The 24220-nt window shown below is 43.1% G+C and overlaps 2 protein-coding genes across 3 annotated transcripts; one reads left to right on the forward strand and one right to left on the reverse strand.

The window, feature by feature from the left end:
• The first annotated feature begins 183 nt into the window (after positions 1–183).
• podxl2 (podocalyxin-like 2) lies at positions 184–11132 on the forward strand. Its single transcript, XM_053442398.1, has 13 exons — positions 184–217; positions 3261–3553; positions 3833–4118; positions 4360–4469; positions 5479–5692; positions 6011–6160; positions 6335–6570; positions 8090–8164; positions 8880–9036; positions 9604–9665; positions 10224–10403; positions 10717–10878; positions 11064–11132. The coding sequence occupies exons 1-13, from the start codon at positions 184–186 to the stop codon at positions 11130–11132; spliced, it is 2028 nt and encodes a 675-aa protein (XP_053298373.1).
• Positions 11133–14200: 3068 nt separating this feature from the next.
• Positions 14201–22076, reverse strand: LOC128455012 (gastrula zinc finger protein XlCGF57.1). Of its 2 annotated transcripts, none has more exons than XM_053438647.1 (3): positions 21940–22076; positions 18514–18747; positions 14201–16898 (listed from the first exon to the last, which is right to left on the reverse strand). In XM_053438647.1, exons 1-3 carry the CDS (start codon positions 22034–22036, stop codon positions 15397–15399), a joined length of 1833 nt encoding a protein of 610 aa, XP_053294622.1. In that variant the 5' UTR covers positions 22037–22076; the 3' UTR covers positions 14201–15396. The 2 variants fall into 2 exon arrangements, with proteins under 2 accessions (XP_053294622.1, XP_053294614.1); XM_053438639.1 differs by having other exon boundaries at positions 18409–18747.
• Between the last annotated feature and the right edge of the window lie 2144 nt (positions 22077–24220).

Here is a 24220-nt window from a genome sequence, read left to right on the forward strand (position 1 = left end):
CCCAGAGAGCAGGTGAGGAAGAGGAAGAGGAGGAAGATCACATCCTGCTAAGCTCTGTCCCTCCGTCTGTCCTCCAGCCTCACAACGCGGACACACACCGGACACACACTAAGGGAGCCTGCAGACCTTCATCCAGAGTCTATTCAGAACCGGTGAGGAAGAGGAGGCAGCACTGCAGCAGACATGCCGGGCCTGCTCTTCATCACACTCATCAGCGGTGAGTATGATTACTCATCTCATCCAATGAGGGGCTCAGATTCAATTCGTCTTCATCATTTAGAGAATAAGTGCGAGGAGACTCTGAACTCATCACATGTTCGAGTCCACGTGACTGGTTGTGTGTTTTATTGATGTTTACGAGTGTTTGTGTGTTTTATTGTTGTTTATCAATTCTGCAAGGTGGATGCACTGTGTGGGACACACAAACACACACACACATACTGCCTGATGTTTATTGTGAAGGCAAATCCTGATGTTTCCAATGATTAAAGCTGCAGCTGATATTTATTTTCATTAACCCTAACAACACAACATCCCAAAATCCAAAGTTATTTCATGTGCGATGATTTAAAAACCGCACATGATAGAATCTGTAATTCTACAGAATAATTTGTCAATAATTAGATATTTATTATCAAATTAATGCTCAAATATCACTTTACAAAATATCATAAACTGACGTGGATAATTATCTGATCATTAGTTTATCATCATGTGACAAACAAAACATCAGATCCTCTCGTTTAGAAGCAAGAAAATGAAACAATGACCAAGCATGATTCTTCAAAACACAAATCTTCTGTTGATTAATTATTGATTATGTTTATTCAGACCTGTTAACAATATTTATGGATATTTGTCATCGTCATCGTTGAAACGTCTGAACAACGTTTAATTCAACGCAGGCGTCACAGACTCCAGCTCCTTCATCCGCTCTGAGGCCATCCACAGTTTTCATTCTGCAGTTTGAGGTTTTAGAAATAAGAGCTCAATGACTCAGTAGTTTCCTTTGAATCAAAGCTTAAAACCTACAGATTGCTCTCTTCATGGGGGGTCTGCCTCAGTTTCTGTCTCACATTTATTGTTTTGTTTTGTTCTCGTGCGTTTCTTGTGTTAGCTGCAGAGATGAAGATCTCCTTGTTGTTATTAACATGAAAAGGAAGCTGAGTCTCCAACACAGAGGCCTGACGGGGGGCAGAGAGGAGACCAGGGGGTGAGGAGGAGCAGATTTGGGGGAGGGTCTCTGTCCATAAGCTGATCTGAGAAAGGGGCTTTAATGAGCCCCCCCCGGCCTCCTCCTCTGGTGACAGGCTGGAGACGACAGATGCAGTGTTGATGGAAACTTTAGGGTCCGAGCCACCGACCTCGATGTGAGGGGCTCATGCCCCAGAAGGGACTTGTCTTGCGTGGGTGTGGCACAGCGCCACCTTCAGGATTTCATCCAATCCCCCCCCCGGCACGAATCACAGACATTCACCAGACTGAAGTCACATGTAGCGTGTTCAGTCCGAGGTCGTGTCTTCTAACTAACTCTGCAGAAACTCAAGATCCGTCCGGAAGGAAACATCTTTAAAAGATTTAGTTTTCCTTGAACATTGTTTCAACATGAGGGTTGATGCATCCGACGACAGCGTCTCACTGGTGTCACTGGTCTCAGTGGTCTCGGTTGTTTCACTGGTCTCACTGGTCTCACTGGTCTCAATGGTCTCAATGGTCTCAAGGGTCTCAATGGTCTCAGTGGTCTCACTGGTCTAACTGGTTTCAATGGTCTCACTGGTCTCACTGGTCTAACTGGTCTCAATGGTCTCACTGGTCTCAATGAACTCAATGGTCTTACCGGTCTCAGCCGCATCTGAACAGACCAGGAGGAAGATGATGAACAAGAGCTCTGCACATTTTGACCTTCACCAGGCGTTTGATGACACGAGGAACACAGGAAGTGGTTATAACTCACACAGTTCATCCTCATCTCCCTCCCTGAAGCCGTCTCCTGCCCGTCACAGCGCCACCTACTGGCAACAGAAAGTACACCTCATAACACAATCCTGAAATGTTCATGTCCTGGTCTCCGTGTTGTGCACAGTAACAGTGTCCCCTCAGACTGCAGGGGGGGGGGGGGGGGGGGGGGGGGGGGGTCTGCTTAGCGTGTCGCAGACAAGTTTGAGACATGTTGGCCATACCATGATATGGTAATCTGCTCTGAGGTCAGACAGCCATCTGTGCTCCCAGACAGAGAGCATCATGGGAGGAGAGCCTGTTTACCTCAGAGGGAGGTCCACGACCTGTGGACATCTGACTTCTAGCTGCTGTGGCTCATGGGAAATTCTGTTATCAAACACCAGATTAATTTTTGTGGTTCAGGTTCCATCATCCCACCGAGTTCCATGTTCATCCGACCAGTCGTTTTTCTGTGGTCTTGCTCAACAAAGAACAAGAGGAGTGAAAAATATAATCTAATTCAAACAGGCAATTCATATTCTCCACCATTATACCTTGATGAGCTGTTATAGGTCTGCGGGTGTCCGTGTTAATAATAAGTTTATAACTGGATTAAACTCCGATATCCTGAACGAGATGGTTCAAGGTCAAAGATAAGAGATAGATTCAGATTGAACAGTAAATTAAATCAATGTCGATGGAAGTTTCTTCTCTTTGCTCTGTTTCTCTGCTGCTGTGATATCTATATATATACATAAACCATAATACAGTGTATTATTCTATTATAATATTATAGTAGTATTACAGTTACGTAGTATTTATATTTTTGATAATAAAAATGATAACTAGGAGGTTTAAAGTACAATGTTTACTGTTATATCTGTTATTCACTTTCACCTCTGAAAGATGTTTGTCACAATCAATATACAAACATTTATATATTATATTATATATTATATAATATTTCAACCAAATATTTGACTTGTTATTTAATTCATAGCCTTTTTAAATCATATTTGTTGAAAAACAAGATTTAAGGAAAGAAATTAAGGTTTAACTATGTAAATAATATCAGTTGTTACATTTCCCAGTGTCTCCAGTCAACCCAATGATTAAATGGTAACAAACAATAATGCGTTAATATGAATATTTCATGTCAGTACTTGTTTCAGATTATATTTTAGTTGTCCATTCTAGTTTAACTCTATTTCTTCACCCAGCTGAATCGTAAAGCCTCTGCTGATCATTCTCATTTAACAATTGAAATTTCAAACTAAAGCCTGTCTCCAGTGTGACTGTGGTTTCTCCTCTGTCTCCTGCAGCTCTCATGTCCAGCTGTGACGGTTTCAGACAGACCTCGTCCCAGCGCGTCTCACCGCTCAGACAGGATGAAAGCCCAGCCCAGGAATTAGTCCGAACCAAACGCCACTCAGTCCAGGAGCTGGTGCGAGCCCAGCCTCACTTGGTCCATGACATGGGCTGGCCCGAGATTCATGACATATCCAGATCCGAGGTGGAGTCTAACTCGTCTCAGTTAAAGCCACCGTCCTCCGGAGGTCAGGACGCAGCCAGGACCGCGGCTGCTGTGGACGAAGACGTGGAAGAGGAGATGGAGGTGAGGAGGATGTGGAGACACTGTCGGAGCTGAACGCAAACAGCGGCACTAATATGGGCCTCTGAACAAAGATGACGATTTTCAGTTGAGAGTTGTAATTGCCAACACAAACGGTGCAGTCACATTATCTCAGTAAACAGTAGAGCTAAAGCTTCAGAACAAAGATAATCTCTGAACTGAGAGTCAGTCTGTGACTTTGTGTATTAAGAACCCATTTATTTGGTTAGGAGATTTTATGTATGTATGCGTGAATTTGTCCATCTGTCCCTCTACTTTCAGCGTATGGTCCATTTGGCAGCTCCACAGGACGCAGGAGGTTACAGGGCTCACACGGACCCAGACACGGAGCCCTTCGCTGGGCCGGGTGCCGGCGATGCCTCCCAGGAGGCCTCTGGCTTCTATGGAACGGACACGGAGGACAGAGACAGAGGAGAGGAGGGAGGAGAGGACCGAGAGAGAAGAGGAGAAGGAGAGGACGAGTGGGAGGAGAGAGAGAGGAGAAGGGGGGACGAGCATGATGCTTCAGATGTGATCCACCTTACCCCAGATCTGGACGCTCTGATTGGTTAGTAGAAATAACTTCCCCTACAGAACTAAATCACACACTGGTCAAACCTGCTGTTATTCATCTTCAGTGATATATTGAGATCCAGCTAAGATCTCTCCTCTGCCCTGAGGATCAGACGTGTGTCCAAAACAGACTGTGCTGCTCGTTAAGTGTGTTAGAAGTGTTTACACGCACACACACACACACACACACACACACACACACACATGTTCCTGACATGTCTGTTTGTGTCTCTCAGGCTACAGTCCATCCCTCCACCCCTCCAGCTCCCTGCAGCCCATCATCTCCTCCCCAGCTGAGCTGCATGATCCTGGGCTACAAGAACATCGAGCATCCCCTGTCCTGGAGGTGAGGACAGAGAGAAGGTGTCTCGATGAGGAAAATTATATTTAGCCGTATATGTTTTTTACCTTAACCTCCCTGTGCAGTTTCAGTCACATACATTCTTTTTCCAGGCTCATATGAGGTCACTGAAATCTAAACAGCTCATCTTTGAGTCCAAGGGACAACTGGTCAGAATTTGGGGTAGTTTCCTAAAGGCAGACATGAGTTATCATGTTCAAGAGGCCAAAACATGTTCTGTGAGGTCACTGCGACCTTGACCTTTGACCTTTGACTTAACATTTTTATAAAAGAAATTCCCAAAATGCGTTCTTGAGATATTGTGTTCACAAGAGTGAGACGGACAGCCTGAGAACATATTAAAGTTTCATACAGCTCGCAAAAACAAACTCAACAAACTCAGTAATACCTGAGCTGTGCACTGCATGGAGTAACAGCAGTAAACGTTTATTAGTTATAGAATTGAATTGAGTATTTATGACTTTATTTACTCAAGTTTAACTTCATGAATAGACAAAGATGAAAAAAAACACAGCAAGGACAAAGTGTGAAGACGACTTAAAACAGAGGAATCATCCGCTGAAGTTTGGCTTTAATTAGATCACAATAAATCTGACGTAATCCACTAACCCCGCGCTGAAGGATTTAATTAGTCTTTAAATGCTTCGTGAGATTATGGGATTAATTGTGTTTCTTTGCACCAATCGTCCGAGTCAGGAGACGCTTGACTCAGCAAAGAGCAGAGATGATAAACGACCTCAGACACACACAGAGAAGTTCCTCTGCAGGTTGATATAAATCACTAATCTTATATTATTATCAGTAATATAAGTGATAGTACTTTTATCACCAATATTACTACAACTGTATTTCCACCATGTCCTCATACCGATAGGAAACCAACCTGATTACAACTCGACCCAGAAGGAAAACCGAACCACGATCAGTTGTTTCAACTTATATCATGAAGTACAAGAGGCCGTAAATAAAGGAGACAACATGTCTTCCACTCCAGATGGGTCCTTTAGAGAGGGAGCTGTGGGAGGCCGAGCGGGAGGAAGACGTTCAGTCCAGTGGATACGGAGTCCGTCACTCCTCCATCGCCTCCACGACCACAACATCCACATCCACTTCCACTACTGCTGCTGCAGGCGGAGACACTGCAGGAACCTCCCCCCCTGAGACGGACACTGGCACTGACTTCGGGCTGCTGGGAAGTTTTACAAAAGGTAGAGCAAATATAAAAAATCAGTTTATGATGACGGGTTTGATTTTGTTTCCTGTTTCTATCTTTGAAATGTTTTTATTTACATGAACCCACGGTTTGAAGCTGCTGATTAGAAAGGTTCAAATGTGTACAGATGAGATGAGTGTTACTATTGGCCTAAAATGTTAGTAGACTAAATTAGCTTAGCTTAGCATAAAGACTGGAAACAGGTGGAAACAGCTAGCCTAGCAATAGTAACTAAAACCCACCTAAGATAAAGACTTCACATCTTTAAAGAAGAAAGGTGCTGAAATGTGATGTGTCTGGTTTGTGTGGGCAGATGAGACGGAGGATGAGGAGACAGAGCGGGAGGAGGAAGAGGAACACGCCGGCCTGTTTACCCAGAGTCCCACTGTAGCAGAGGTCGGCCTGGCCCCCAGCAGAGAGCCTCTGCAGCCCAGTGTGGAGGAAGAAGAGCGAGGGAATAAAGGTGGGAAGGATCTTTAACACCTTAGTTTTATAACCTCCCAATTTTTCTCAAACTTAAAATAGTCAAAGTAAAACAATGCTCTCTATTCGGATCATTCTTCTCAGGGCCTGATGTCTAAAGAATACGCTGATTATCACAATATCCGATGAAGTACTTGTATATTTGTTCGAGCAGACCGACTGAATGACCGAGGAGCCGAGGTGGAGGAGGAGAGCTGGAAGAAGATGGAGGGAGAAGGAGCATTAATCCGTCAGATCATCCCGCTCACCACAGATCCCTCACCGACCATCAGCTTCACCGACCCGGCCTGGGCTTCGTTAGACAAGACCACGTCCCTGGAGAACCAGGGGTCGGAGGGCAGGGGCGGGGGGGCGATGACTGCCACAGAGAACATGAAGGAGGCACAGCAGGTACGTTGTCATGCTGAAGATCAATCCATATGTTTTTATCACAGGAAAAACCAGCAGGTCAGTTTAGAGTCTCCAATCAACCTAATATTAAACTGGGAACCTTCTCCCAGTGAGGTAAACCACTGCCCCATCATTAGACAATGTTCACACTGGTGTTGTGCTATAATAGGTAGACTTGATGTTGGCTAATTATTAATAATCATAAAATATGATTATTCAAATATTACAATTATTTATTAGAAATAATACAATTATTAATTAAAACAATAAAGTTATCAATTGAGAATAATGAAATGATTAATGAAAAACAGTACAATTATCAATTAACAATAATACAATTATAAAATTATAATTTATAAATGACGGGGCACCCCCCTGGTATCAGGGACGAGTGTCATTTAGATCCAGTTCAATTAGAAATCTCCATATTTACTAAAGATTATATAATGAACAGTGAATGTCATGGAGTTCTTGACAGTGTAGAGGTTGGCAAAATTCACTTATGCGACATTAATGAAAAAACATTTGTAAAAGATTTTTTTATTATGAATTTAACTAATTATAAAAACACAAATTACTAACCACGTGCTAACTAAACAAAGATGTGTATGTCTGTGTGTCTTTGTAAATCTGAGTGTTCCCAAAATGGCCACTGGCCAAACTAAAGAAACAGCCCCCCTCCTTTTGAAGTGGTTTTACGACAGGTAGCGGGGGAGGAGATAACTAGGTGACGAGATATGTGTGTGTCTGTGTTGGTGCTAAGTTAGACAAAGGGTGTAGAATGAAATGCAAAGAAAGACTCTGAGGAGCATAGCAAACTAACATTACTTTCGATAACTTATAACCAAAGTATCACAAAATGAATCAAACTTGCACCAAACAGAATCAAATAAATAGTCTTGCTTAGCCTAGTATAATTGTTAAGCCCAGTTGTGTTACCCAATCCGAGGAAAAAGGAAAAAGGAAGTTGCAGTTCTGTGAAGTCTTCTGGCTGGTCGTATGGTCTCTGCCTTCACGGTTCTGTTGAGCTGTGCAGCTCAGATGCTGGTTGAAGTTTTCCTGCAGGACATCAAGTCGCTGCTCGGAGTTTGGTAGAACTTGAGATGCGAGGAGGTTTCCTTAGTGAGATGAGCTGGAAGCTGCACCTTTGCGCTCCTCTGGTTGGATTCGAAAAGAAGATGCAAGCTGGAGAAATCAGGTTTCTCCCCTCGCCGATGCAGGAAGAGAGGCTGGCAGCCTTCCACCCTCAGACGGATTGAAGAAAGAGAAAGAATCGGGGCCTTATATTGCCCTGGGACCTCACAGGTCATGGGGTCCAGAGTGACCAATAGGAGGCTAATCACACCTCTGCTCTGGGTGAAGTTGAGGAATCCTGGGAGACTGAGTTCCCTGTGCTGTGGCTTTTTCCAGAACAATGGAACATGTGGTTTCAGGCTTTTGACTGCCCATATAGGCTGAAGAGAAGGCCTTTGGTTTTACAAAAACACTGTCCCAACACTGCTGTTGTTGAATCTTTCAGGTGGTGTGTATAGACTGGAAGGACCTGGTTGGACGTGGGTATGTCGTCCTCAACATGACGCAAAACCAGAACTGTGTAAGTACAAATAATATGAACAGTAATGAAAAGGTCTGAATTCTGTACTTTAACGTCACTAAATCCTCAGATTATTGAGGCTTCGATGCACCAACGACTCCTTCAATGCTTCCTAACTTATCTCCTTTAGCAGTAACATCGTAGTTACACCTGGACACACCCATGCAAATATAACATAGAAGGAACGGCTTATTTATTCTCTTGATGCAGTTGAGAAAGCAAATGTTTTGCAGTTGTTTTCTGTTTCTGTTGTTTTCCCTTTTACTTAAGTTAGCATCAACATATCAAGCCTCATCAATTAAATGAAGTGTTTATTAGTAAAAGGTGTCTTCATTAACCACAACTTGATAAAGTATCAATTAAAAATGAAAGTTTTTCTCCCATCGTAATTTTAAACATCTTCTAAGCAAAATGTTCATTTGATAATTTATGTATTTTTATGTGTTGCCTGTGACCTCGACTGAATATTGAGCTCCAGATGTTTGGAAGCAGAGCTTGGTGACATTTTCAAGAAAACTTTACGGTGGTGGGTTCAAAGACTCGCTGCAGTGCATTGTGGGACACAGCAGCTAACATCAGGAGACTCATGGGCTGGTCCATCATCTTGACACTTCTGGTATCAGTGTGTGCGTCCATGTGGGGTGAGGATATGTGTACATGTGGGAGAATCACTGATAACTGTAAGTGTGTGTATGTGTGTTTGTGTGTGTGACAGGAGGAGTTCCGTGTGGACCAGGGTGTGCGGTTGCTGAAGATCATCGAGCGAGTGTTTGCTTGGAAGATGAACAGCCCTGAGGGATCATGGGTACTCTTCCTCAGCAAGCCCACACACCAGCAGCACCAGCTCCTGATGAACGTGGCATCTGGCCACGGTACACACACACACACACACACACACTCACACACACACACACACACACACACACACACACACACACACACTCACAACAACACATACACACACGTTTTTACACAAAAGTTTCTCTTAGTAGTTTGTCATGACTCTTGTTTAATGTTAAGGGCAGAGGATGTCACACCTTGTTAAAGCCCTATGAGACAAATTGTAATTTGTGAATATGGAATATACAATGAAGAGTACATTCTACATATACACATGTATTTCTGTGTGTCTATTTGCTAGTGAAAGTTGACTCAGGGATTCAGACACAGTCACTTGCACCTGCACACTCTTTACTCTTGCTCCAGCATGTACAGTTTATCTACATTCATGATATACTGTGTGTACATCTTACAGTTCTACATGTATTCATATTCCTTTGTTGCATCTTTTCAAATTTCTACTTCTTTCAGTTGTTTCTTTCACTGTGTTTCAAATACATTCTCTTTGTAGATTGTGACTTTGACAAATAAAACCGTTGACATTCTTGACTTTATTTGCAGGCACAGGTTTGTTTCAATTGTTGTGTTGTGTCTCTCAGGAGTGATCGGCACCAGTGATGTGCTGGACATGTTGGGGGAGATCAGGAAAAGTCTGAATAAGGTAAAATAACTGCAGAGTTTACATGTATAGATTTAGATTATAAGGTTTCTGCTCGTAGGAAACAGTGTGATACCTACCTGTTCATTTATATACAGTGCCTTGCATAAGTATTCACCCCCCTTGGACTTTTTCCCATTTTGAACTGTTACAAACTGGAATTCATTTGACACAACACAGTTTTTTAACGGTGTGGATAAACAGCAAACACAGAACAGCCTCAATGAACGAACCAGCATCCAGTCAAAATGAGAAATACTCACCGCGTGTGAAGCTGGTAGAGTTGCTGCAGATCACAGCACATCCGGAGTTCGTGACGCCAAATTCTATGGTATAATGCATGCAGCCGAAATGTCGATGTCGTTGTTGAAGTTGATGATGATGAAGGAATCTCAGTGATTTTAGAGCTTAAATCTTCTCAGAGGTATTTTTCTGCATAAATAAAGGACGTAGCTCCAAAAGATCACCGGGCTACAAACTGTTTTTTTAGTTGTAAGGTATCTGCAGGAAACTTTCATTATTTTACATTGCGGGACTGAATCTGCGTGTTTGCCTCCTCAGGTGGGAATCCAGAGCTACAGTGCCACCAGCCGCTGTGTGTCCCGGCCCAGTCAGACACGCAGCGACTACGGGAAGCTGTTTGTGGTGCTGGTCATCATCGGCTCCGTCTGCATGGTCATCATCACTTCTGGGTTCTTATACATCTGCTGGCAAAGACGACTGCCGGCAACCAAGACGACGGTCAGTGAACACACACAGAAAGAAATGCAAGGCCTGTTCTGTGAGTGTGCCTCACATATGTTCTTCACAGTTTTATTCGGACATTCATTTTGATTTATTTCAAACATGTAAATAATTAAAAAGAGAAATTTACTAACATGTGAAAAAATGAACCTTAATTAAAGTAACTCAAAGTAAAGCAGCATAGCGTAACATGATATGGCGTGACCAGATTTTTCCCTCAGGAGGTGGTGGAGACCAAAACCAGAGCCAAAATCTACTGGGCTTGTAATCAGCAGGTGTCTAAATATTCGGTGATCTTTGACCTTTGCAGTTTCGCGCTGAGGAGCTTCACTTTGTGGAGAATGGCTGCCACGACAACCCCATGCTGGACGTGACAAACGACAACCAGTCTGAGATGCAGGAGAAGAAGCCGAGCACCAACGGACTGACGGGGGGGGGCGAGACAGGAAAGGACGACAGCAGTCGCTGGCAGGTGATGGGATGACTGATTAAGTGGATGTACGTGGACAAAAAGATGAACAGATGAAGGATGATTGAATAATGTTCTCACACACGTGGCGGCGCTTTAGTGTTGAATGATCTGCTGTTGGTTTCTTAAGGGAAAACTTTATTCTGCTCAGCTACAGCGTGAAGCCTCTCGTCTGGTTTCTCTTTCAGGTGTTTGTCAATCAAGCGGCGGCTGAGGAGGAGGAGGAGGAAGAAGAGGAGCAGGACACACATCTCTGATGGAGGAAGAGGAAGAGGAGACAGGCTATGATGGATGGGCGTCTTTTATAGATGGTGGAGCCCAGAGAAGAAGAAGAAGAATAGGAAGATGGCAGAAAAGAAAACAAGGTGTCTTCGATTGAGGGAAGATAGGGAGAGGAGGTGGAGGAAAGAAAAGAGAGAAGTGGGGATGAAGGCGAAAAGCCTGAGTGACAAATGTGTGGTGCAGGAGCAGGAGTCACTGACGTCATCACAGCGATGAGACACCGAGTTGATCACATTCATGAATTCATGGAAAAACAGCCAAATCTAAAACCATTTAAAATGGTTGTTAAAGAGGGACGTCAGATCCCAACTTGATGTTTGAAAATATCACCATTACATAAACAATCTGTTTAATGTGCCTTATGTTTTTAGCGCTTGACAATGTGGCTGCATGACACAATTAACACAAACAACACATCACAGAGCAAAGCACCTTTTTCCAGCTTCAACGGTTGAATGTAAAGAAGCAATTGTTTAGTTTGTGTCACAGGAAAACAAACTTTACTTGACACAACAATCTGACCGGCAGCAGGAATCCAAAATAATTCAATAGGCTGAAAGTACGGTTAATAATGTCATAATTTAAAATGTATATTGAGATGAACGTGAAAAGATCACCAATGAAAAGAAGTCGGGTACAAAGCAAAACCTACGATGAGCCTAAAAAATGTAATTACCCAGAAGGTCGCTCAGAGGTCACTTTATTTTTCCTGGATCTGACCCATAACCCAATTCTAAAGTCTCATCAAAAACATCCTGGTGAGTTTCACATCCCTGCAGATGATCAGTGGTTTCACCTCCACGTCTAACTCTGGTGACGGCAGCGACTCCTCTCGGCTTCTCCTCCGAATCACCGGACAGGAAGTTGAGCAACTAGCGACTTTGAAAGTAAGGTTTTGGCACTTTATCGATTCCTCTTTGGAAATAGTGACTATCATCACTGAAATGCTGCATCACGTTAAATGTATAACATAAAGCGATTTCAAATAACTCTATTTTGCTTATAGGAATGGTTGTAACTGCTGAGGATGTTTACTGTTCCCTCTGCAACAACTTGTGTTAAATATACTGACGTGCTGTTAGCCTGATGCTTCTCTTTAACAGTGCTGGAATGGCTGCTCTATGCTCCTCAGTAAATCCTGAGGCTTTGACACACGGGCAACATTTAGAGGCCAAAAGCATGAGAATAAAGTGAGTTGCAGTCGAGCCCCAAGTCTTCTGTCTTTAGTGTTTAATGTTCAAGTCAACACGTCATGTTCAGGTCACTCATCTAATGTCCAAGTAACTCTGATCCCATCTGTATTACTATGGTCAGAATATCAGAGGCTCAGCAATCAGTCATTATGTGAGTATCAGGATCTAGTCCCTGTTGCAAAAAGTATCTTCAAGACTCTAAGACCGAGTACAAGTCACCATGGCACATTTCAGTCGTCATTAAAGACCTGTCACAGCTTTGTGATCGTGAGCTATAATAGTGTTCGGGTCCCTCAAGTCGTGTCTGAACGACCAGGAGTTTGTCTGAGTCACTACGATCATGTCTGAGTCAGTAGGATCATGTCAGCGTGATTATATTTGAATCAACATTTCATCAGGACGATTTCATGTCACGAGGGTCACGTCTGAGTCACCATGTTGGAGTCAGGAAGGACGAGTCCCTGTGAATGGGTCCTAGTCACGATGGTAAAGTTTGTTTAACTGATTAACATTTAAATCTAACACCTTTGTGTGGTTCTCAGTGAGAGGATCAATTGACTGACTGGAGACAGACAATCGTCCAGAAGCTGCGTTCAACATTGACCATGCTTGTTTTCAGGCTTTAACTACCATGTAGGCCGGAGAGGAGGCCTGTGGTTCCACAAAAACCATGTCCCAACATTCTATTTCTCATATTTTATTCAGTGACTTCATCACGTCGTTCTCCGTCTCCATGCTGGTCACATTTAAATCTCATTTAATTCAGATGTTGCCCGTGTTTTTGCTCTTTTTCTAAGACTTTCCTCGATGTAACTAATGAATATGGCTTCACTATAAACTACGCTGATTTAAATGCATTTTTGCAGCTCAGCAGGATTTACAGAGCGTTCAGGACCGAGCGAGGATTAGAGTTTCTTAAATGTGCAGTATATATGATCTGTTTCTGAAAGCACAAGAGACCGGCAGGACGCATTCCCCTTGTCCTGCACTTGAAGACAGATTATAGGAGCATGTAGCTTTCAGCACTGCAGCCTCGATATAGACACAGACAGCGTCTCCTTCTTTCCTTTGCTGAAGGAGTCGGTTTAAAAGACAAATTTTGTCGCCTTCTTGCTAGAAATCCACTTAACACTGAACAGATCCTTTACAACTGTTTTAACAAGGGCTTTTCTTTCCAGAAAGCCTCACGCAGTTTCCATTTAGTAGCAGTGCCAGTGCAAGTCAGTGGGCATTCAGCTGTAAGAAAAAGTAATAACAAGTTACCCTTTGTATAAAGAAAAGATGGTTAGTTTCATAGTGTGAATTTGCTGCTATTCAACGAATATATTGTTCAGTTATTATTCATTCATGGCAGGTATTTCATTTATTTTCTCCTTTCTGTACACCTGTTTATATTTGTATCAAATGTTGTGTCACCCTTTTGGTTGTCAATGTAATAAGTTAACTGTGAGAAATAAAGTGTAGAGTAAAGGAGATGTTTTGTAATTTCTCGCCCGTTCAACCTTGACACGGATAGTGGAAGATTTCTTATGTTTGCAGGATAAATGTTTGTGAATAAACAGAATAGTTTAGTCAGTAGTAGTTAGTTTCATTATAGTTTGTCATGTTTAAGAAAAAGACGACATCTTCATTTCCAGTTTAACACAAGTTCAGGTTCCTCTAATTCATTTCAAACACGGGTTGAGTAAATCACATTGTAGTTTGCATTGGAACACTGCAAGGAAATTTACAACATAATGTATGTTGTACATATATATGTATATAAAAACATATTTAATGACTCATTTCATTATTGATGGAGTTTTTTTTATTCTTTTTACTTTTATAAAAATAGTGATTGAATATATTGAACCTATTGATCCATGGACTTTATTTCAATTAAATTTTCAATAAAATCCAGACACAACCGTTAAAATACATAAACAAACAAATAACCATATGAGACAATGTTTGGCGAGTTAATGTGACATAGTGACTCCCATTCCTTGCTACCTGCAGCAAAGTGAACAGAACCTGTTTCCTTACCTCGTTCCGCTCGGCGAGGGGTGTTCAACTTTAATCCATGTTTATTTTGGTCCGTAAGGTTGTGAATAGCCTCTGCTAGCGGCCTGTCGTCCTTGCTGCTACTATTCTTGTGCCGCGGCTGTACAGCAGGTGTTATATTTGCCTTGGCCCGGAAGTGAAGGAAGGTGCGTTTATTAAAATGGTCCGCTCCTTAAAGCTACAGGTATTTATGCGATGGGAGACACTACGTGTACAAAGACAACAAATTACTAACTGAAATAACCCAACACATAGTTGAACATAAAGAACAAAATAAGCCCAACCCAAATAACAGAATAAAACAGTCTGCATAACCTGGCAGGTTTAGCAGACAGTTGCAACAACTGTTGATTTATTAGTCAGCTGTTAAACTTGCAAAACCGGCAAAAGATCAAATACTTATTTCTTTCACAGTATAGGTGTGTATTATATGAGGGATAATTCAGTAGAAACAAGAAATAAACACAAATCTTTCATGTTATTCAATGAGTTGTATTTTCTAGGAACATTCAAACTGTTTAACTCTGGTAAAAACAGCTGGATGGGTTATTAATTCTCTTTTTACAACATTCAACTATTTATATGGATAATATCTATGGCTGCTTATTGATCTATATAAATGTTTAGTTGCAAACGATTCATTTCTTTCCTGTATGATTCCTCATGTCTCTTTAAAGTGTAAAGTATATATGGGTATGTAACATATATGGCATAAATCAAGTCAGTAGAAACAAGAAATATCAACACAAATCTTTCATGTTATTCAATGAGTTATTTTTTCTAGGGAGAAAGAAATTGTTTAACTCTGATAAAATCAGGTGAAAGGGGAATTCTAAATTCTCTATTTACGAAAGTGAACTATGAATATGGATAATCTGAAAAGTTTCTGACAAATCTTAATAAATAATTTTGTTGTAAACGATGCAACTTAAATCTTTGACCACACAGAGCAAGTAAATTCATTCTCTCCTATATTACTACTCATATGCAGTTAGATTACCGATTAGTCTAAATCTTTTACCAAACTAGGAGCAACTAAATGACCTCTCTTATGTACAGTAAGATGGACCTTTTGATGAAATCGTTGACCACACTCAGAGCAACTAAACGGTTTCTCTCCTGTATGAATCCTCAAATGTAGAGTTAGCCTGCTCTTAAGAGAAAATCTTTTACCACACTCAGAGCAACTAAACGGTTTCTCTCCTGTATGAATCCTCAAATGTAGAGTTAGACTTCTCTTAAGAGAAAATCTTTTACCACACTCAGAGCAACTAAACGGTTTCTCTCCTGTATGAATCCTCAAATGTAGAGTCAGACTGCTCTTTTGAGAAAATCTTTTACCACACTCAGAGCAACTAAACAGTCTCTCTCCTGTGTGAGTCCTCATGTGAACAGTTAGCTCACCCTTTTGAATAAATCTTTTATCACACTCAGAGCAACTAAACGGTCTCTCTCCTGTGTGAGTCCTCATGTGAACAGTTAGCTCACCCTTTTGAATAAATCTTTTATCACACTCAGAGCAACTAAACGGTCTCTCTCCTGTGTGAGTCCTCATGTGTATAGTTAGTTTCTCCTTTTGTCTGAATCTTTGACCACAGTCAGAACAACCAAACGGTTTCTCTCCTGTATGAATCATCATATGTGTAGTTAGTTTCCACTTTTGTCTGAATCTTTGACCACAGTCAGAACAACCAAACGGTTTCTCTCCTGTATGAATCATCATATGTACAGTTAGTCCGCTCTTTTGAAAAAATCTTAATCCACACTCGGAGCAACTAAATGGTTTCTCTCCGGTGTGAGTCTTCATATGTACAGTTAAATCGCAATTCCGTCTGAATCTTTTAACACACTCAGAGCAACTAAACGGTCTCTCTCTTTTATGAATCTTCATGTGTACATTTAGATCGCACTTACGTCTGTATCTTTTATCACACTCAGAACAACTAAATGGTTTTTCTCCTGTATGAGTCTTCATGTGATTTGTTAGACCGCACTTTCGTCTGAATCTTTTATCACACTCATAACAACCAAATGCTATCTTACCAGTTTTACATTTCATATCAGTTAGAGTTTTTTTTTTTTTTTTTGTATTTAAACCGGACTGAGGTTCCAATGTCTGCATCCAATCATCTTCACTGTCTTCAGTCTCAGAAGAGTCTTCAGTCTTGTCCTCAGTACCTTGTTGTAAATGTCCATCAGGACCTGAGTTCCTGGCTGGTTCTTGTTCTCCACAGTCTGCTCTGTTCTCCTCAGTCTGACTCTGATGAAGCTGTGACAACTCAGGTTTCTCTTCATCTTCTTCACTCTTCATAGTGACAGCAGTCCATGGAAACTTGATATCAGCCTGCTCAAGTTGTTGAAGCTGCTCTCCCTCCTGATTGGTCCACGGTTCCCCCTGTTCCTCTTTAATGTGGGGGGGCTCTGGGTCTTCCTGGTCCACAAGGGGGCTCCACTGCTCCTGCTCAGGGGGAACCCCTTCTTTATTCACCATCAGCTGCTGTACGTCTGCAGGATACAAATACAAACGTTTATCATGTCAGAGTATTTTTAAAAACTTGTGTTGTGTCGTTTAATGTCTAATATTATTTTTGAAGGATCACACCCAGGAAAAGAGATTTTGAGGTAGTTCATAGTTACCATTAAAAAAAGTTTTATATTTTGAGGTCAAATAAACAACAGAGCAGATCAGGGCGAATGAAGGTTAGTAAGTTGGTTAAGCTGTTTTCAGATATGACCTGTGGGTAAAAACCCGAGAATTGTCTTCAGAGTTTCTCCAGAGTTTGTGTTTCACACATGAACAAATTAACAAAAAACTGGATTTCGTTATGTGGCAGGAGGTCGGAATATCCGAGTTGCCCTGAACGCAGCACAGTGAGGATGTTAGCAGCTGGAGGAAGAAGCCCGGAGCTAGCTCAGCTGCTCGGCTTCATGTCTGCACACGGACCCTAAGTCTACAGGGAAGGGAACCCGGACAGACCCGGGTCTGGGTGAGGGGTTCCGGGAGTGAGGACCTGACAACAACCGGACTGAGAGGACGAGAACCGTCAAATCCAGCTAGCTCTCTGCGGCTAGCTGCTGCTCTCTCATCGGGGCTTACGAGAACAGCGCATATTTTCAAGTGTAACCATTGGACGGAACCCGTTTAACTGCCACAAGAGTTGTCCATCTTGTAAGAAAGACGCTGTGTTTTTTTTATTTTCACTGCATTTTAATATAGCCTATAAATAGTGAATTTGAATATAAAAATATTAATGATTAATCGATCGTTGATTCTCCCGACGATCGATGAATACAATTTAATGGAAGGCCCTTCCCTAGTTCTAACCCTAACCCACATTCCCAACTGACCATTCAGGAGAGCGATGTCAAAAAATACTGAAGAGTCTGAACCCCCACAAGGCAGCTGGACCAGGCGCTGTCTCCCCCTCCACACTAAGGTACTGTGAGGTCCAGTGTTCACGAGATCTTCAACACCTCACTGCCTGAATACGTGGTGACCGCCTGCCTCAAAACATCCACCATCATCCCCGTTCCCAAAAAGTAGAGGATCACAGGACTGAACGACTACAGACCAGTCGCCCTGACCTCTGTAGTAATGAAGACCTTTGAGCGACTGGTGCCGACCCATGTCAAGGCCATAACCAACCACCTCCTCGACCCGCTGCAGTTTGCCTAAAGAGCCAACAGGTCTGTAGACCAGGCAGTCAACATGGGACTCCACTTCATCCTCCAGCACCTCAACTCCCCCGGCACCTACGCCAGGATCCTGTTTGTGGACTTCAGCTCCACATTCCACACCATCACCCGAGCTCTTCTCCGAGACAAGTCGACACACCTGAGCGTGCCTGAGCCCACCTGCAGATTGCCTTTTCGACTGAATCTTTGATCAAACTCAGACCAAATGCTTTACCAGTTTTACATTTCATATCACTAAGAGGCTGTTTGCTATTTTCATTATTTAAACCAGACCGAGGTTCCCTGGTCTGCATCCAATCATCTTCACTGTCTTAAGTACCTTGTTGTAAATGTCCATCAGGACCTGAGTTCCTGGCTGGTTCTTGTTCTCCACAGTCCGCTCTGTTCTCCTCAGTCTGACTCTGATGAAGCTGTGACAACTCACATTTCTCTTCATCTTCTTCACTCTTCATGGTGACAGCAGTCAATGTGAACTTGATATCAGCCTGCTCAAGTTGTTGAAGCTGCTCTCCCTCCTGATTGGTCCACGGTTCCTCCTGTGCCTCTTTAATATGGCGGGGCTCTTGGTCCTCCTGGTCCACAAGGGGGCTCCATTGCTGCTGCTCAGGGGGAACCTCTTCTTTATTCACTATCAGCTGCTGTACGTCTGCAGGACAAACTGAAAAAAAAAATACACACGATTATCATTTCAGAGTTTCCCGAAGTGTTTTTAAAAACTTGTGGTTGTCATTTTATGTTTAAAAATATTTTTGAAGGATCACAGTCAAGAAGCAGAGGTGTTGAGGTAGTTCATAGTCACTGTGGAGGAAAATTCCACTGACCAGTGTCTAGGGTAGTGGAATTCCCCTGACCAGTTGTCTCACTGCTGTGATACTGTCTACCTGACAGGATGGAACCCTTATTTGGCGTTGTCTCACTGCTATGACCTTGATAAACAGGGTGTAGGCCCTAATTTGGTGATGTTTTCTTCCAACTGGTACAGCGGACAGACAGACACAGCAGATAGACAAAGATGATGATCTCTTGCGTTCATGTCTTCTTTTTTTGATATTATGTGTCATGTAACGCCTCTTTGTATAAGTTCTGGCTTTGTGAACTTTTGGCCAGTTGTTCCATTTTGAGCACCCGTGCTTGTTGTATAAACTCTGCAGAGCTTATTATTATAAAGACTCAAAAGCAACTCCAGTCTGAGAATTTTGATATTTAAAATCTCTAGTTGAATTTCCATCACATCGCCTTAACATCTCAACGCAGCTCATAAATTTAGCAGCATTAGACACTGGAAGTAGAAAAGTTTTGTATTTTGAGGTCAAATAAACAAATAAGGACTTAACAGAGCAGAGCAGGGCGAGTGGAGGTTCATTAGTTGGTTAAGCGGTTTTCAGGTATGACCTGTGGGTAAAAACCAAAGAATTGTCTCCAGAGTTTCTCCAAAGTTTGTGTTTCACAAATGAAAAACACAGCAGCAGGTTTTCTGCACAGACTCGTTCACAACAGCTTCAAATCCTCCTTATTATTCAGGTGAAGGAGGAGCAGCAGACAGAGACAGGAAGTGACATAGTCACTACATACACAAACAGTCATATGGCCGACTAGGGGGGAGAATACTCTGGACCACTGCTACAGTACCATCAGCCATGCTTATCATGCAGTTTCCCGCTCATATTCATCTGATCCCGGTTTACAGACAGAAACTCAAACTTTATAAACCTGCAGTGCTGAGATCCAAGAACTGGAGCAGCAGAGAAGCTGTGGAGGATCTGCGTGACTGCCTGGACAACACAGACTGGGACATTTTTAAAACTGCTTCCCACAGCCTGGACGATTACACAGAGGCTGTGACGTCACACATCAGCTCATGTGAGGACAGATGTATTCCAACACGCACCACTTACAACAACGACAAGCCCTGCTTTACAGCAAAGCTCAAACAGCTTCGTTTAGAGAAAGAGGTAGCCTTCAACAGTGGGGACATGGACAGGTTCAGACTGGATAAATACCCGTTTGGCAAGGAGTAGGGCTGCCACTAACGACAATTTTTCTATCGATTAATCTGTCGACAATTTTACAGATTAGTATTGATTTAAACGATTAATTTCCCTCCAAAAAAATGTAATTGACCATATCATTCCATTTCCGAAGCTCCGCGCGAAGGAAAACCAGGAGCCTCCTATCCAACCCCGTTAAACCTTTGTGCAGTTCACATGGGCTGCGATGCGCCTCGCGCCCTGCACTGCTGGTTCCGACGTCGAGTCTGTCGAGTTTGCTTAATAATGTGTGTGAGACGGATTGTGTGCTAATGTTGACATCTTTATTTGGGTCCTCACTTCCGTATGGACCCCGCCCCCCACATTAATTTCCTCATCCTATTGGTCCACAACATACCAACATAGGGGCTTCCTATTGGCTTAACCTATATGTCAATCAACTGTTGTGAATAACATTGAACGATACCATGGTCAATTTTTCCCGCTCGCCGCAAGTGTATCGCGCCAGGGAACACACTGGGAAATTATCTTAAACGATATGAATGACATATTTTATATGATATAAATTATCAAATATGCATCGTATACTTTGTATTCCCCTTATGTTGTCCTGGAGTTTAAATTTTCCCAAATTTCCCCAATCACAAAATTAAATGACCCCCTCTGCCCATCCACTACAAGCACACAAGCAGATAGACAGAGAGAAAGAGAGGGGTGGGGGTGAGGGGGGGCACTATGAAGACCTTCATCATTTACCCCCAAACGTTGAACGGGTTACATTGAACAACAAGCGGAAAAAGCAGAAACTCGGGCTGACCGGCGCTGATAAATGTGCGTCCCATGTGAACAGCCGGGCGCCAGCGCGCTTGAGAATAGCGCTGTGCTGTGCGGAACGGAGCAGCGCTTCGGCGTCCGGTGAAAACCCGGCGTTACTTAGTGATATTGACGAAGAACATAAATTCCTAATTTGTGTGGGTCCGACGCGTCGGTTTCAAATATTAATGTCGACGCATTTTCAGCGTTGACGTCATCAATGACGTCGACCAATCGCGGCAGCCCTAGCAAGGAGATTAAGGAAGACCTTAATGTTGCCAACGCAGACTGCAGATTCGACAGACAGTAGACCAGTTCTAACCCTACCCCACATTCCCAACCCCCCTTCATAGCTATCACACCTCTTCTTCCAAGCCTGGACAAAGAAACTACTCGAGAGTTCAGACACTGATTCTGTATTGCACAACTCCAGTGACTGAATCAATCCATGTTGTGAACCAGTTTTAGAATTTAAATAAAACCAAGATTCTCCAGTTCAGGAAAAGTGTTGCTTTGTCATACATGGATTTATTCATGTATGTGTCACAGCAATCGTTTTGAAATCAAAGCTTCTCACAAATATGGTCTATTGTTATTAATATGACACAACAGTGCTGTAGAATTTATACTCACTTTAAAGTATGCCAGTATCATGATTATTCTAACAATATGTGTCTGTTTTTCAGGATGAGACGAAGCAGTCTGGAGAACTTTTTACACAACAGCCCAGATGTGTGCTGAGCTTTCTAACAGCAGCTTGCAGATGATGATCAAGGACATGTGACCCCTGGCTCAGGGTCAAAGCTCCTGATCCTCTGATATACACATTCCATCAACTTCACCAACCAGACATTGTTTTAACGTATCGTTCCCTTTGAGGAGTGGTTGTTTGATCAACTCCCGTTGGCTAAGTAGCGTTAGCAGAGCTGAAGCTAGCTAACGTTAGCAGAGCTGAAGCTAGCTATCGTTAGCAGAGCTGAAGCTAGCTAGCGTTAGCAGAGCTGAAGCTAGCTAGCGTTAGCCTGTGAGCGGCTCCTCGAGGGACTCACCAACTCGGTGCAGCCGGAGTTCGGGCTTCATCACGGCCTCCAGCAGCCTCCTCTGGCGGCAGATCTTCCGCTCGGACCGCTCCATTTTGTCGGACATCTTCCTCCTCTTTGCGCACTTTGAGTCTCGGAGCGGACAAAGTGAGCGAGCAGCAGGAAACAGAGACACCGAGCTCAGGGCCAACAGTGACGCCTGCTGGAGTGGAGGACTAGAGAGAAAAAAATGTCCTGATACTGTACAGTAGAAAATATGGAAGACGAGACATGACTTAATTCTGAATAAATATATGTATAATACTTAAATAAATACTTAAATAAATACTTAAATAAGGAATATATACAGAAATAAATCCTCTCAAGCATTGGAAGTCGATTGATATGAAATTTATTCCAGAGGTTGAATCAGACTCTTTTACTTGAATTTAAAATGAAAGTTTTTCTCCCATCGTAATTTTAAACATCTTCTAAGCAAAATGTTCATTTGATAAATTATGGATCTTTATGTGTTGCCTGTGACCTCGACTGAATATTTAGCTCTAGTTGTTTGGAAGCAGAGCTTGGTGACATTATCCAGAAAACTTTACATTGGTTAGGGTTCAAAAACTCGCTGCAGTGCATTGTGGGACACAGCAGCTAACATCAGAGAGGCTCATGGGCTGGTCCATCATCTTGACACTTCTGGTATCAGTGTGTGCGTCCATGTGGGGTGAGGATATGTGTACATGTGGGAGAATCACTGATAACTGTAAGTGTGTGTATGTGTGTTTGTGTGTGTGACAGGAGGAGTTCCGTGTGGACCAGGGTGTGCGGTTGCTGAAGATCATCGAGCGAGTGCTTGCTTGGAAGATGAACAGCCCTGAGGGATCATGGGTACTCTTCCTCAGCAAGCCCACACACCAGCAGCACCAGCTCCTGATGAACGTGGCATCTGGCCACGGTACACACACACACACACATACACACTCTCACACACACACACACTCACAACAACACATACACACACGTTTTTACACAAAAGTTTCTCTTAGTAGTTTGTCATTGTTACGGCTCCAGGATGTTAGCTTGCTACGTCTAGGGGGGGAGTAGGGGAACCATAACACATGTTACTGTTAGGCTGACTCGGAGAACAACAAAACAGGGCACAACAGCAAACTGGATAAGTAAGTGTGTTTTATTTAGCCAGCGATCCGCCAAGGGGAATAGGGAACTATAAGCGGAGCCAAAGCAAAGAAAACAAGATAAAGTGACAACTAACTAGTGCACACATACAACCTAGCTAATACATACAGAGGGTGGCCCCGCTCCTAACCTGATGTGATAACAGAGTATGGTCTACGTGATGGCAGTGTAAACCCAAGGGTGTCTTACCTATTCACCTAAACCCCGGTGGCATCTCACAAACAAAAGGCAACAGCCCCACACAGCCCACACACAGGCAGACAATGGCCTCCCTCAATGGAGACAAAACAGGTGCAAGTTATCAAGGCCTGACGACACTGATTGGCCAACAGACAGCTCCCAGATTGGACAGGGGGTTGGACGATGGTGGAGGAACAGCCAATGGTGTGAGACCTACAGAGAATGAGAGGGGAGACACAGGAAAACAACCACACACGTAACACCCCCACCCATAAGAGCAAACATCACACACGAGAAAGGGCATCCGCACACATATTCTCGGAGCCCTTCTTGTGACGAATCACCAGGTTGTACCCCTGCACAATCAGCGCCCACCGCATGAGGCGCTGGTTCTGATTATACATCCGGTGGAGAAAAACCAGCGGATTGTGATCCGTGTAGACCACAATTGGCCTAGAACTCGATCCCAAATAAACTTCAAAAAACTGGAGTGCCATCAGCAAAGCCAGAGCTTCCTGCTCAATAGTAGAGTACCGTGTCTGGCACTCATTGAACTTCCGTGAGAAGTAGCAGACCGGATGGTCCAGCCCGTTGGAATCCTCCTGGATAAGAACGGCACCGGCACCTACATTGCATGCGTCTACCTCCATCTTGAATGGCTTCTCAAAGTCAGGAGCCACCAGAACAGGGGTACTACATAGCAGAGTCTTAACAGAAACAAAAGCGTGTTGGCAATCTGGAGACCACGCAAACGGGACCAAGGGGCTCAGCAGACTAGTCAGAGGGGCGACAACAGAGGAAAAATTCCTACAGAACCCACGATAATACCCAGCCATACCCAAGAAGCGGCGCAGCTCACGCCGGGTGGTTGGCACTGGGAAGGCAGTGATAGCAGTCACCTTAGCCTCCACGGGGCGCACCTCAC

The sequence above is a fragment of the Pleuronectes platessa genome, chromosome 2 (assembly GCF_947347685.1).
Source record: "Pleuronectes platessa chromosome 2, fPlePla1.1, whole genome shotgun sequence".
In the NCBI taxonomy this organism is placed as follows: domain Eukaryota; kingdom Metazoa; phylum Chordata; class Actinopteri; order Pleuronectiformes; family Pleuronectidae; genus Pleuronectes; species Pleuronectes platessa.